General features: G+C 33.8%; 1 protein-coding gene across 1 annotated transcript in view; it reads left to right on the top strand.

Annotated features, from left to right (window-relative positions):
- Positions 1–633: 633 nt before the first annotated feature.
- LOC131801051 (dexamethasone-induced Ras-related protein 1-like) overlaps positions 634–17,031 on the top strand; it is a 31,024-nt gene continuing 14,626 nt past the window's right edge. The window contains exon 1 of the mRNA XM_059119015.1: positions 634–1,338. Within this exon, the coding sequence (XP_058974998.1) occupies positions 1,250–1,338 (89 nt within the window). The 5' untranslated portion in view covers positions 634–1,249. The remainder of the gene's footprint in view (positions 1,339–17,031) is intronic.

Below are 17,031 nucleotides of genomic sequence, written 5' to 3'. Positions count from 1 at the left end.
GCTCAAGGACAACATTCGTGAAGAAATAGCCGCTATTTCGGCCGAAATGTTGGCAAAAACGATGGAAAATGCAACAAAAAGGGCACAATACGTCACCAACGCCAGAGGCGGCCATTTGAGAGATATCATATTCAAAAATTGATGGGAACAAATCTATTTGGAACAAATTAAATGATTAACATTGCCAACCGCCAAATTTTTATTTTTTTCTTTGATTTAAAAAAAAAAAACATGGGTCCGTCGAATATGGGCAACCCTGTATAAGATGTGTACTCATTCCTCACTTTATGAAAGTGTTTCCATTATCCTTTTTACATTTCATCTGCATATTTAATGATTAATTTCATGATTTTGGACCATAGACACAATCATCTGAAAATCAATTAACCTAAAATAAATATTATTGAATTAAAAAATATTTACAAAGTCTTAAATGCTTCCTAAAAACACTTTCAATTTACTTCACAAGATAAATTACATTTTAAAATTTATTAAAACGGAATTTCTTAAAAAAAAACAAATGACATTTTGTTAGAGAAAAAAAAAAACTTTTATAAAATTGTCAAACTAACACAAAAACAAACTTTTGATAAATGATTTTCCTTATTTTTTTTTCTTCCACTTTTTCAGAGCTCAAAATTCAGGACATTAAATACGGCAAAGAAACCCGTGAGCCGCCAAGAAAACACTAAATTGCTTAGAAAAGGAAACTTTGTCAATGTCTTCATTTAAGTAAGTGAAAGATAAACGCCAGAGGATAATACGTCATTTGTGGCTGTAGTGGTGGTGGTGGTGCTGCTTCTACTGCTAGTGCATTAAGTCCAACCAACAACCTTGGCTTCACTCAACTCAACTCACCATCCAAGAGCAACAGGAGAGGGTGCTGCCGACACAACAAAGCCAAGTAACCATCTCTTGCCTCCAATGCGAATGACAAGAAAAATGTTCTAAATAAATTTAAAAAAAAGAAGAAAAAAAAAACGACACCGAGAACGAATAATCCAACACGTCAAGAAAAGATTTTACACGATTATTGCAAGATTAATTTATTGCAAGACAAAAGACAAAATTTCCCCTCTTCCTAACCGTGCGGATTGTCACCACCATCATCATCAACCGTATTATTATTAAATCTCGAGATTGAAGAGTAAAATTTTGTCCAAGAAAAACGGGAGAAAATTGTAGCAGCAACGAAGAATTCGTTAAAAATTTAAGTACGCCATACATTGATACATAAACATATTACAAAATGAGAGGCCGCCATTTACGTAGACGTTTCAGTTTACAGCCATCCTTTATGAAGGATGACCATGCCGATGATAAAACCAAACGTGACAAGTAAGTAATGCTTTAAATGATTTTTTTAAGGATATTATTCTTAAGTTTTGTGATTTTGAATTTGAATTTTGTGATTATGAATGTTTGCCCACTCTATCTCCAATGGGTAGTAGGTGGGTGTACGGGGTGGCCAAAATTCGATTTTTGATCGGGAGACGATGGACGCAGTCGTTAGACGACGGGTGGTCTATAACATAAAGTTAACCTGGTATTGCTACAAATCAATTACAGACGAGATATTAAAGTGGTCATAGTCATGGCGTACATGCCCGTAGCTTCGTCAACGAAAAGTCCATCTTAAAATTTTAGATTCGACCCAACAGTTCGTGTTAGGCCTTTTCAGTACTCCAAATGCACAAGATGTTTACCTTTTACACCAAAAAGTCATCCAAACCTTTCATTTTGTAGTTTACATCTAATTGATCTATACAAAACTATTCCAACGCCTCCTTATGTTAACTCAGGCTCTTTAATATCAAATTTCAGGATCCTAGACCATCCTAGACACCAGTGAGTCAAATTTAGTACCATTTAGCAACTTTCGAACAATCATAGTACGCATTTGGAAAACCCCACAACCAGATATCAACAGAGACAACAATATCAAATCTCGGAATTCCGCCTCCATTCATTCACTCAATACCAAATACAGTACAATTCAGTACTTTTGGTACTATTATAGTAAATATTTAGAAAAACCACATCCATATGTTAGCCATAGACATCAACAGTGACATCCATACAGAAATTCAGGATTTCAGATCTTTAATTTCCCCCATTACCGAATTTAGTACAATTAAAAAACCCAGTTTTTTATTAACCACAGACACCAACAGTGACATTTATATCAAATATTGCGATTTTCCGTATCCCAATACCGAATTTAATACTTTTCGTACAATTATAGTACACATCTCCAAAAACACCTCCAAAACGTTCCATATCATAATAATCGAAATCACCAGAGACATTTATATCAAGTTTCAGTTCTATTCCTTCACCCAATACCAAATATAGTACTATTTAGTACTTTTCGGACAGTTATAGTACACATTTCCAAAATGTGAGATAAAAAAGTTGCAACAAAGTCAAACGCCATAATTTTTACATTTTATTGAAAAACCAGTAAAGAAAGTCTTAAAGTCGGGCGGGGCCGACTTTATGATACCCTACACCACTTTGTTAATTTAGTAGAGCTCCACATAACAATTAAAAGTTTTTATGGGAGAATTCAATCATACACGCTACGATTATAATTTAAAGTTCACAGGACTAAATATGCCGAAGCATTTGTATCTTTGCCCATTGTGTTGCCCATTTGGTGCACAATTAATTTGAAATCGGATAAAGATATATATGGGAGCTATATCCAAATCTGAACCGATCTCGATAAAATTTAGCAAATTTATTTCTGAGCTGTATTTAATATATTTCCCTGAATATCTTTGTTACGGAGTGCATATTACGGTTGTGGGTAACAAATATAACAAATCGGATGAACAATATATATGGGAGCTATAGTTGTATCTGAACCGATCTTCAACAAATTTGGCATACTAGCTTCTAGACTCAATTCGGTCGTAAGTGCCGAATTCCATCCCATTTAGACAAATATTAGACGTTTGGTGCACAATAAAAGGAAAATCGGACGAAGTTATATATGGGAGCTATATCCAAATCTGAACCGATCTCGATAAAATTTAGCAAATTTATTTCTGAGCTGTATTTGATATATTTTCCTGAATATCGTTGTTACGGAGTGCATATTACGGTGGTGGGTAACAAATATAACAAATCGGATGAACAATATATATGGGAGCTATAGTTGTATCTGAACCGATCTTCAACAAATTTGGCATACTAGCTTCTAGACTCAATTCGGTCGTAAGTGCCGAATTCCATCCCATTTAGACAAATATTAGACGTTTGGTGCACAATAAAAGGAAAATCGGACGAAGTTATATATGGGAGCTATATCCAAATCTGAACCGATCTCGATAAAATTTAGCAAATTTATTTCTGAGCTGTATTTTATATATTTCCCCAAATATTGTTGTTACAGAGTGCATATTACCGCTGCGGAGGACAAAAATAACAAATCGGATGAACATTATATATGGGAGCTATAGCTATATCTGAACCGATTTTGATCAAATTTGGCATACTTATTTTCAGGCCTAATTTGGTTGTATGTGCAAAATTCCATACCATTCGGGCTGATATTACACGTTTGGTGCACAATAAAAGGCAAATCGGACGAAGATATATACGGGGGCTATATCTAAATTTTAACCGATTATCTCCAATTTCAATAGGGTTCGTCCTTGGGCCAAACAAATGATCTGTGCAAAATTTCATCTGGATGGGGAACTAAATGAGACCTGTACTTTGTTTACAAAAATACATGGACAGACGGACGGACGGACATGCATAAATCCACTTAGATTTTGATTCTATTCAGATCATCAAAAGGAACTATGGATCTATCTTGTTTCCTTTTGCCTGTTACAAACAAATGCACAAAGAGATAATACCCTGACCACCTTGTGGTGTAGGGTATAAAAAGCAAAAAATGTCGGAAATAGCATCAAATTTTAGAATAAGTTTGGCACGAATTATGGCCTTCAAACGGTCAATTAAACCGTCACACGCTACCCGAATGTTGCTCTGCGGTATTTTGGCCCATTCCCGGCGAAGCGCTTGCTTGAGGTGATGGACACTTTGGTATTTTTTAGTGCCAACTTTGCTTTCCAAAATACTCCAGACACAATGGTCCAAAGGATTGGTATCCGGAGATTATGGTGACCATTGTGGGCTGGAAATGATGCGAGGAACCTCATTTTGTAACCACTCTTGCGTGGCGCGTGCTGAGTCCTGTTGGAATGTCCAAGGTCTTTGGTCAAAATGTTTGCGTGCCCAAGGCTTTAATACAACCTCCAGAATATTCGGCAATTATTCTGATGTCACGGTCGATAAATACTAGCGGAGAACGACTATCGGCTGTTATGGCGGCCCACGCCATCACCATAGCCGGCGCTTGAGTTCTGGTGGCCAGCCGAAGTTGCACATTTTCAGCTATCCTCTTTGGCAAGTAATCACGATCAATTTGTTTGTTTACGAACTGCGGAATAACGAATGTTTTCTCATCAAAGAAAACCAAATTCGGCAGTTCACCGCTTTCGGCCAAGCGAAGCAACTCTTTAGCTCTTTTGAGTCTATTTTATTTCTGTTGCGGTGTATGTTCATGCACTTTTTGGAATTTCAATGACTTTACCCCGAGCCCGTTTTTCAATATTTGCCGAATGGAATATTGCGATATGTTCATCTCACGAGCCATTATTCGGCCACCGCAACGCGGTTTTCGATCAAGTCGCTTCTACTTTTCGAAACATTTCTGCTGATGTTGCTGTTTTCTTCCGTCCACTTCCTTGACGTCGGACTACGCTACCAGCATCACGGTAACGAGCGATGGCACGAGACACAAAAGATTTATTTACATTTAAATGCTGGAGTGCTCTAACCTTTGGCCCTTGTAGATTTCCAGCCAAATATAAAGAAATCACACTATAACGCTTGAATTCCATCACGAAAAACTTTTTTTTTTGGAAAATTCTCACCAAAACACTTTTGTACGCTGGTAAATAATATAATGAGCTGTCACTGGAATAATTGTAGCAGCTGTAGGACAAGTGGCTTAGAAATGACTGCAATCTGAAGTTGGTTGCCCATAAATAGTACAGACTTCTTTTTTAATTTTTTGAATTACTATTTTCTAAAAATAAAAATCCCCCAAACCCCAAAGCCGCCAACTTTCGCCGTTTGTATCAAAAATCACAATTTTGTGCAACACTTGCTTTCAACGATACTCTCTGCACTCCTCCCATCCACTTGAGGCGTTTGTGCCATTGTTATCATTGTTTTAGTTAGATTAGTTGTTACCGCCCACTTTGGTTTAAATAATTACACGAGGCATTAAATTGTCCCCACGATTCTAACGTTGTCGTTGGAATTACGGTGGGATTTCATTTAATACCCATTTGAATTTCACTTCCTTCCTCCTGCCAGCTCCCTCTTAATTTGGGAAGTGTGTGTATATATCTAGGCAGGCATCCCCTTGAAGTAACCTTCAAAACCGTTGTTGTTGTTGTTGCTTCTACTGCTGCTATTGTCCCTGTTGAATGTTAATGCCACAATTTGTAGCAATTAATTTGGGTGTTTATTGTTCATAGGATTCACAGAATTCTAATGGAAGAGAGAAAAACTGGAATCTACGAATCTCGAATGGAAGCCAGGCGCCCGGGCGAAATATGAGTTACTTTCTTTTGTTGTGGGTTAGACACCCAACCAACCGAGCAGTCACCCAGCCAGCCAGCCAAAGTCGCTTGGCAAATAATAACCGAAAAATCAAGCTCATAAATTATGCTTGAAATCAGACCACAACAGCTAAGAGCAAAGTTTGTTTTTTCTTTGCAGAAAGGGTGGGGGAGGACGAGTTGGAGGGCTTACATATTTAGAAATAATAAACCAAAAAAAAGGACTATTCTCGGTTCTTAACTGGTCTTATTGTCTATAGATTTTGTGTGTGAATTGAATGCTGCTACATTACCGTGGTAATAAATATCAAAGGAGTGAAAACGGATGGGGGGAAGTATAGCATTGTTGCAAATAAATAACAAAAAGCAACAGAAAATAATACAAAACAATGCAGAATATTTTTATGCTACTTATTATTTATTCATTTCATGTAATTGAAAACAAATGGCAAGCCTTCAATGGCCTTACATCGAAGACAATAATAATGCCAGCGGCTCAGTGTCATTGACAATGAATGGCACCATTGGCCACGCTCTGTGGTCAGTAAACTTTGTTATGGTTTTGTGGTATGCCATGATTATGATTTTTTTTTTGGAAAAATCTTTGAATTTGCTAGCTAGGTTGAGATTGGCGGTGAAAATTATTATATATTTGACAATGTAGCCGATTGTTCTAATATAATTTAACTTTTTAATTTTTATTTATTTTATTCGACCTTTATTTCAAAGTATTTTAAATGTAAGTTTACTAAAATATTTCGATGGAAGATATCATCAGGAACAATATTTAAACATAAAATAAAAATATACAAAATTTTGCCAAGTACCGACGCATAGTGGGATGAGAATTTTGCACTAGTGTCAGTCAGTCCAAAAATGGTACAAAAATTACTAAAATGAACCAAAAACAAGTTAAAAAACAGTAAGTTCGGCCAGGCCGAACTTTGAATACCCTCCACTATTTGGAACGAATTTTCAAAATTTCAAAAAATAAAATCCTTATAAAATTCTGTTTAAATTTTAAAAATACCGAATATAGCCGTTTTATTGGGAAGACCTGGATCTGCACAGACAATTTTCTGTCTTTGGCTGTAGTATCCATTACGAACTTCAAAAACCAAATTTGAAAGAATTCCGAGGAATATTGTCGCAAAAATCATCAATATACCGAATATCGGGGGGTACCGTTATATAAGGGCTATACGAAGACGTGGACCTGCACAGACAATTTTCTGTCATAGGCTGTAGTATTTATTTCGAACTTCAAATACCAAATCTGAAACAATTCCGGTGAAAAATATCGCAAAAATCCTCACAATATCGAATATCGGGGGGTACCGTTATATGGGGGCTATATGAAGACGTGGACCTGCACAGACAATTTTCTGTCTTAGGCTGTAGTATTCATTACGAACTTCAAATACCAAATTTGAAACAATTCCGGTGAATAGTGTCGCTAAAATCAACAAAATATCGAATATCCGGAGGTACCGTTATATGGAGGTTATACGAAGACGTGGACCTGCACAGACAATTTTGTGTCAGAGGCTATAGTATTCATTTCAAAATTCAAATACCAAATTTGAAAGAATTCCGGTGAATAATTTCGCTAAAATCAACAAAGAACCGAATATCCGGAGGTACTGTTATATGGGGGGCTATACGAAAACGTGGACCTGCACAGACAATTTTCTGTCAGAGGCTATAGTATTCATTTCAAAATTCAAATACCAAATTTGAAACAATTCCTGTGAATAATGTATCAAAAATCATACAAAAACCACATATCGGGAGGTGTCAGGTGGCTATATGAAGACGTGGACCTGGATAGACAATTTTCTGTCGTAGGTTGTAGTACTTAATACAAACATTTATTATGACATTTTAAACAATTCTGAAGAATAATGTAGTTATAATCCTCTAAATACCGAATATAGGAAGGGGGCAATACAAATACCTGGACCTGCATAGACAATTCTCTGTCATAGGAGCTTCAAATTCGAAATTTAAAACAATCTCCGGATTGAGATGAAATTTTGCAAACAATATTTGTCTGACCCAAGGACGCACCCTATTGGAATTGGGGATAATCGGATCAGATTTAGAATTGGCTTCCATATATTTTCAACCGATTTCGGGTCAATTGTACACCAAATGGCTAATATAAGTCGAAATTCAGTCTAGAAGCAAGTGACTCAAATTTGGAGAAAATCGGTTCAGATATAGCTATAGCTTCAATATCTATGTTTCATCCAATTTGGGGTTTTAAGTCCCTCACATGCGTAATATGCACTCCAGAAGAATAATATTTGGTACCGGACCTCAGATACCGCTCTAAAATACCTCTGATAAATTTCAGGTTTATTGTGCAAATAATGGCCCAAATGGAGTGAATTTCAGGACGAACGTTTGCGTTTTGTGCATATAATCCTTCTCGAAGTGATAGCACTCTATAGAAAACTATAACTGCTCCAAAGCCAAATGTTCATAGGTGGTATGATCTACTTCAAATAAATTCTTTGGTTACGGAAGCTCTACTACATATGGATAGTGGTGTAAAGTATCATTTTTTTTTTTTTTTTTGAATATTTCCAAATTCGTTCGAAATGGTGGAGGATATTTAAAGTAATATATAAGTAATAATAGTAAATAATTTGAAATATATTTTTGTATGCGTTATAATAATTCAAAATGTTGGGCCTTTTTAGCGGATGTACCGAAGGAGTGGGCCAATATTGTCCATTTCGCATCTGATACTGGACCATATCGAATACTTCCTATACTTTACAAGAGATATCTGAAAATGCTTAACTTTTGTGGGGAGTTACCATAAATATTTGACCCGGCATATCCTCTAATTGATAAAAATATTGAGTTACAACATGTTTGAAAAAATCGACAACTTTTTCGCATATATAAGGGTCATAATTCTTCAAAATTGTGACCGACAGAGGGAAAGATACCAGAAAAAGTGGACCGATAAATTCATAATTCACATCAGATCTCTGGTTGAAAAAAGTGTTGCGATAAACAAAGTTTAAAAAGTTTTTTGATTTGTTTTGCATGTTGTGAGAGTTATAATTGTTCAAAATGTTGACCCGTAGTGGGTGGAAATATCAGAAGGATATATTCCATCTTCACAGCTGATATTGTGTTAGAAGAAATACCAGATCTGTTATATCCGGTCATCATAAATTAAAAAAAAATTAAATATCGGTATGTGGCAAATTTGTAGAGAATCTGATGCTTATTTCGCATTTCATGAGAGATAAAATTATTCAAAAATTTGACCTGTTGTGGGGGAGGTACCAAAAAGAGTAGTCCAATGTATTTCATCTTCACACCACATATTTTCCTGATAAATATTTTGAAATTTTCCAAAGTTTGAAGGAAATCGGATATTAATTTCACGTTTTATGAGCTTCATGGATATTAAAAATGTTGACTCTTTGTGAGGGAGGTACCAGAAGGAGTGAGCCGAAGTATCCCAGTTTCACAACAGATTTTGAGCGATTTAACTCCGTCCGTCCATTCGTCTGTGGAAATCACTCTAACTTCCGAACAAATTGAAATAGATTGACAAAATTTTGCTCAAAAGTATGTAATGTCTGCAGGACTTTTGGTATTGAAAATTGGCCATGTAGGTCCACGTTTTTGGTATAGCTCCCATATAACGGTACCTCCCGATATTCGGTATTTTAAAGATTTTAGCGACATTATTCACCGGAATAGTTTCAAATTTGGTATTTGAAGTTCGTAAAGGATACTACAACCTATGACAGAAAATTGTCTGTGCAGGTCCACCTCTTCGTATAGCCCCCATACAACGGTACCTCCCGATACTCGGTATTTTGATCATATTGGCGAATTTATTCTCCGGCATTGTTTCAAATTTGGTTTTTGAAATTCGTAATAGATACTACAGCCTAAGACAGAAAATTGTCCGTGCAGGTCCACGTCTTCGTATAGCCCCCATATAACGGTACCTCCCGATAATCGGTATTTTGATGATTTTAGCGACATTATTCACCGGAATTGTTTCAAATTTGGTATTTCAAGTTCGCAATGGATACTACAGCCTACGACAGAAAATTGTCTGTGCAGGTCCACCTCTTGGTAAAGCCCCATATAAAGGTACCTCCCGATATTCGGTATTTTAATGATTTTAGGGACATTTTTCACCAAAATTGTTTCAAAATTGATATTTGGAGTTCGTAATGGATACTACGACAGAAAATTGTCTGTATAGGTTCACGTCTTCGTATAGCCCCCATATAACGGTACCTCCCAATATTCGGTATTTTGATTTTATCGACATTATAACCGTTTTTTTTTTTAAATTTCGCATTTGAATATTGTAATGGCTTATGACAAATATAACCTACGCAGGTTCATGTCGTCGTATAGACCCTAATATAATAGCTACATTCGGTATTTTTAAGACATTATCAGAATTTTAACGGATTTTTATACCCTACACCACATAGTGGTAAGGGTATTATGTCTTTGTGCATTTGTTTGTAACATGGAGAAGGATGCGAATCACTTTCTGACTTGATTTATGCATGTCAGTCCGTCAGTCCGTCTGTCTATCCATGAATTCTTGTGAACAAAATGCAGGTCGCATGTATTATCCGATTGAGATGAAATTTTCCAAACAACATTTATTTGGCCAAAGGACAAACCCTATTGAAATTGGAGATAATCGGTCAAAATTTAGATATAGCTCTCATATATATCTTCGTCCGATTTGCCTTTTATTGTGCACAAAACGTGTAATATTAGTCCGAATAGTATGGAATTTTGCACATACAACCAAATTAGGCTTGAAAATAAGTATGCCAAAATTGATCGAAATCGGTTCAGATATAGCTATAGCTCCATATATATTGTTCATCCGATTTGTTATTTTTGTCCTCCGCAGCCGTAATATGCACTCTGTAACAATAATATTTGGGGAAATATATCAAATGAAGCTCAGAAATACATTTGCTAAATTTTGTGGTGATCGTTTCAGATTTGGATATAGCTCCCATATATAACTTCGTCCGATTTACTTTTATTGTGAACCAAACGTCTAATATTTGTCCAAATGGGATGAAATTTGGCACTCACGAACGAGTCTAGAAGCTAGTATGTCAAATTTAGTGAAGATCAGTTCAGATATACCAATAGGTCCCATATATATTATATATTGTTCGTCCGATTTGTTATAGGTGTTACCCACAACCGTAATATGCACTCCGTAACAACGATATTCAGGATAATATATCAAATACAGTTCGAAAATATCTTTGCCAAATTTTATCGAGATCGGTTCAGATTTGGATATAGCTCCCATATATATCTTTATCCGATTTCAAATTAATTGTGCACCAAATGGGCAATACAATTCCGAATTTAAAAGATACAAATGCTTCGGCATATTTAGTCCTTTGAACTTTAAATTATAATTATAATCATAGCGTGTGTGATTGAATTCTCCCATAAAAACTTTTAATTGTTATGCGGAGCTCTACTAAATTAGAAAAGTGGTGTAGGGTATCATAAAGTCGGCCCCGCCCGACTTTAAGACTTTCTTTACTGTTTTTACTTTTTTAGTTTCTAAATCAGAATGAAGAGCACAAGGTTATTCCCAATTATTTATATAAGAACTGAACACTTTACTCTCCAATTTCTAGAAGGTTTTTCCAAAATAAAATACAATTAAAACAAAAATGACAATTTCATTCCAAATAATCTTTTAAGTTCCTTCCCTGGCAAGAGGTTACCACCCAACGAATGATAAAAGTCCATGTCATTGTTCTTATTATTCAGATTATTTCGTTAATAATTTATTCAAGTCCATTAAATCAACAGAGAGTGTTGCTAGTCGGTAATTCATCATCAATTCTTTATGCATTCACAACTATCCCAATGAGCAGACTGTCATTTGTTGCTTGTTAAGGAGGGAGACGTAACGAGTGTGTGTGTGTGAGTGAATGATTTGATTGAAAAGGACCCTTTTGTGCTTGTCGCATAAAACTTTTTGCCTTTAATATATTCCATTGTTGATGTGAATAACATTATTTCAATTTCTTGTTGTCCCTCTCCACATACAAACATCGTATTCTCCCGTTTTGGGTATCTGTGGTATCCTGTTGATGGATAAATTTAGTTGTAGTTATTTATTTTAGTCCCCCAACCCCCTTGATTCTGTCACAGTTGGGGGAATACGAAATGGGATAAAAGGTCAAATGTTAATTAATTTCGGAAGCACCAATGACATTTTATTGTCTCAATCGGTCAGTCCCTGGGACAGTGGATGGGTGGATACATGGCTGAAGTGAAGTGAAGCCAATGGCAGGAATGGCAACTAAAATCAATCATTTGCTTGTTTAAATGTATTCTGTCTAGCCATGTCCTTTCGCAAAATGGGGGATACAGTTGATTACTAATGAATGATTACAGAACTCATTGGATTTTAAGTAGAATTAATGTAAATTATTTTGTTGCTATTCCTTGATTTAGATTGTCTTTACTCTCTAAACTGAGAGTTAATTAAAAGGGCTTCACACACACACAATCACAAACAAACACAAACACATACACTTCAAATATTTATTGATATATTATATTAAATTTGCAAATAACGAAATTTTGAAATGAAATTTTTGAAATTAAATTATTCGTTCCAAAAATTCGGATTAGGCATTTTTATACCCTACACCACAAGGTGGTCAAGGCATTATGTCTTTGTGCATTTGTTTGTAACAGGCAAAAGGAAACAAGATAGACCCATAGTTCCTTTTGATGATCTGCATAGAATCACATTCTGAGTCGATTTATGCATGTCCGTCCGTCTGTCCATGTATTTCTGTAAACAAAGTACAGTTCGCATTTATTGCCCTATCCAGATGAAATTTTACACAAATCACTTGTTTTGCCAAATTTGATCGAAATCGGTTCAGATATAGCTATAGCCCCCATATATACTGTTCATACGATTTGTTATTTTTGTCCTCCGCAGCCGTAATATGCACTCTGTAACAACAATATTTGGGGAAATATGTCAAATACAGCTCAGAAATACCTTAGCTAAATTTTATCGAGACCGGTTTATATTTGGATATAGCTCCCATATCTATCTTCGTTCGATTCTCCTTTTTTGTGCGCCAAACTTCTAATATTTATCCAAATGGGATAAAATTTGGCACATACGACCGAATTGAGTCTAGAAGCTAGTATGTCAATTTTGATGAAGATCGGTTCAGATAAAGCTATAGCTACCAAATATACTCTTCATCCGATTTGTTATATTTGTTACCCATAGCCGTAATATGCACTCCGTAACAACGATATTCAGGGAAATATATCAAATACAGCTCAGAAATATCGTTGTAGCTCACATATATATCTTTATCAGATTTCAAATTAATTGTGCACCAAATGAGCAATACAAGTCCGAATTTAAAAGGTACGAATGCTTCGGCATATTTAGTCCTTTGAAACTTTAAAACTTCCTTTACTGGTTATACTGTGGGGCTATATTAACTTTGTTGTTCCGTTTATAGCTGGAAATACCCATTATAGACTCGTCAACGAATGTATATTCTTGATCAGCATAAAATTCTGAGTCGATTTACTCATATCCATCTGTCTGTTTTGATCACGCTCTCTTTCGAACGAATTGAGATAGGAGGCTAACATTTTGCACACAAGTGTATTTTGTCAGTGGCAGGTTAAGTTCGTAAGTGGGCCAGGCCGGTCCACATACAAATGCGATATCAATGTAGTTACCGATATTCGATATTTTGACGATTCAAGCCACAATTTTTAAAATAATTGTTTAAAACTCGTTACATAGATTTTTTGACGGGTTCCCCTCCTGTGGCAGAACATTGTCTGTACGGGTTCACATTTTCCTAAAACCCCCATGTAACGATACCTTCTAATATTCAGATGTTTTAAGGCTTATTTTCTAACGAAATTATTTCAACTTCGTTGCTTAGGATTCGTAATGGTTTCTACGTCCTCTACGTTTTATAACAATTTTTATACCCTCCACCATACATAGCATGGAGGGTATATTAAGTCCATCGTTCCGTTTGTAATTCATTGAAATAATAATTTTAGACCTTTAGACCTAAACAGCGTACAATACTAAGACGATTTAGCCCTGTCCGTCTGGCCTTCTGTCCGTCTGTTTTAATCACGATAGAGTCCAAACGGCATGAGATAGGAAGCTCAACTTTTTCATAGAGTTGTTTTGTCTGCAGGGAGGTCAAGTTCGAAGATGAGCTATATCGGTACCGTATAACGGTTCCCCTCGATATTAGGAATTTTGATCATTTTTTTAGTCAATTTTTAATGGAAATTCTACACAAGGAGTTCCATCGGAGTATTTTACCCCCTAGAAGAGAATTGTCAATATAGGTACACGATATCGTACATCCCCCAAATAAAGGTACCTCCAGATATTCGGTATCTTGATGATTTTAACCACACTTTTCAATGGAATTGTCAGAAATTCAAAACAAGGAGAAGAAAATTGTCCATAAGGACCACGATATCGTATAGCTCACATTTAACGGTACACCCATGTATTCTATATTTTGATGATTTTAGTCACATTTTTCAATGGAATGGTCTTCCACACAAGGAGTTCTCTGTGAGTCCTTTACCCCCCGAAAAAGAAAAATTTTCTATATATATCCACGATATCGTATAGCCCCTTACAATGGTGCCCCTGATATTCGGTAGTTTGATGATTTTAGCCATATTTTTTAATGGAATAGTCTATAAATCCACACAAGGAGTATCCTCTGAGAACTTTACCCCCTGGAAGAAAATTGTCTACATAGGTCTACGCACCCATATAATGCTACACCGAGACATTCGGTATTTCCAGCATTTTCGCAACATTATTCACCGGAATTGCGTCAATTTCGTATTTGAAGTTCATAATGGGTACTACAATCTATGACGAAAATTGTCTATGCAGTCTTGTCTAAGGGTTTTAATTTAGCGGTACTTTTCGACGGATTATTTTTTTATTTTTTTTAATATTTATATTTTTATTATTATTATTATTATTATTATTATTATTATTATTATTATTATTATTATTATTATTATTATTATTATTATTATTATTATTATTATTATTATTATTATTATTATTATATTATTATTATTATTATTATTATTATTATTATTATTATTATTATTATTATTATTATTATTATTATTATTATTATTATTATTATTATTATTATTATATTATTATTATTATTATTATTATTATTATTATTATTATTATTATTATTATTATTATTATTATTATTATTATTATTATTATATTATATTATTATTATTATTATATTATTATTATTATTAGTATTATTATTATTATTATTTTATTATATTATTATTATATTATATTATTATTATTATTATTATTATTATTATTATTATATATTATTATTATTATTATTATTATTATATTATTATTATTATTATTATTATTATTATTATTATTATTATTATTATTATATTATTATATTATTATTCTTATTATTATTATATTATTATTATTATTATTATTATATTATTATTATTATTATTATTATTATTATTATTATTATTATTATTATTATTATTATTATTATTATTATTATTATTATTATATTATTATTATTATTATTATTATTATTATTATTATTATTATTATTATTATTATTATTATATTATTATTATATTATTATTATTATTATTATATTATATTATTATTATTATTATATTATTATTATTATATATTATTATTATTATTATTATTATATTATTATTATTATTATTATTATTATATTACTATTATATTATTATTATTATTATTATTATTATATTTTTTTTTTTGATGCTTTCTCCCCAGCCCTGCCGAACTTAGCTTCTCTTTTACTTGGTTTTTCAATTTGGAGTTTGAAACTCGGAAAAGATAAAAAACCAGTAAACAGGAAACCGGTGCCATCGTCCTTACGCCATTTTTAAGTCCTTCTGTCAACCGATATCATTGGCAATGGACCCAATATTCAACAACGATCACTATATTTTTAAAGGTTTTCTCTACCACATGGTGGAAGATAAACTCGTTTTTACTTCCTAGTACTCAAAATGAACAATTTGTTCAGTTTAACAAAATATAATCTTCGTTCTTCGTTCATCGTCTAAATTTTCAGACTTTCAGGGTTTTCCATTTTCGGAAAGAATAATAGAAGTTTGTTTTACTTTTACTCCAAAAAGTCTTTCATTTTGAAGTCAACGAAGAGCTTATTAGTTAAACCCTTGCACAATGGACCCACATCTAATTTTTCTGTCCAAAACTATTTCAACGTCTCCACATGTAAACCCTAGAAACCAACAATGACCTTAATATCAAATTTCAGAACTTCACCTCTATCCCTTCACTTCAATAAATTTGGTACGTATATTTAAAACAACCTGCGGCTCTCCATCCTAGATTCAAAATTCGTACCACTTAGTATTTTTCGAGCAATTATATTATGCATTTTTAAAACCATCTCAATATCTTAAAATTTCAGGATTTCAGGTCTATCCACCAAATTCAGTATCCATATCTCAACTCCATACACCAACAGAGACCTCAATATCGCATTTGAGAATTCCAGACCTATTCCTTCATCCAATACCAAATATACTACCATTCGGTAGTTTTCATACAATTATATTACACATTTCCAAAACCATCTCTATATGTCCAGCCTACAGATGAACAGCGACCCTAATATACATTTTCAGATTTCAAGCACTATCTATTCGCCCAATACCAAATTGTACCAAATTTAGTACTTTTCGCTATCCCTTGATCCAAATTTAGTACTATTTCCATACAATTATAGCACACATTTCCAAAATCACCTACATATCTCAATTTCTTTCAATTCCTGATACCAATATAGACCTTAATATCAAATTTGAGATTTCAAGCCTTATTCCTTTATCCAATACACAATTTAGTATCAATTAGTACTTTTGCGTATAGTTATAGTACACATTTCAAAAATATTCTTCATGTCTCAACCAAATTTCAAGATTTCAGCTCTATCTCTTCGCCCAGTAACAAATTAAGTACTTTTCGTACAAATATAGGACGAATTTCCAAACCACCGACAAATCTCAAAAACAAAAATATCATCAGTATTATAAATATTAAATTTCAGAATTTTATCGCTACTCCTTCACCCAGTACCAAATATAGTACCATTTAGTACTTTTCTTACAATTATGGTATGCATTTCCAAAACCATATCTATAGTTCAGAAACTAACAGAGACGTTAGTATAAAATTTGAGGTAGCAATACCAAATTTAGTACCATTTTTTCG

This window comes from Musca domestica, unplaced genomic scaffold (assembly GCF_030504385.1).
Source record: "Musca domestica strain aabys unplaced genomic scaffold, Musca_domestica.polishedcontigs.V.1.1 14, whole genome shotgun sequence".
NCBI lineage: Eukaryota > Metazoa > Arthropoda > Insecta > Diptera > Muscidae > Musca > Musca domestica.
The sequence above is the reverse complement of the archived record's forward strand: the minus strand, read 5'-3'. Positions and strand labels throughout refer to the sequence as shown.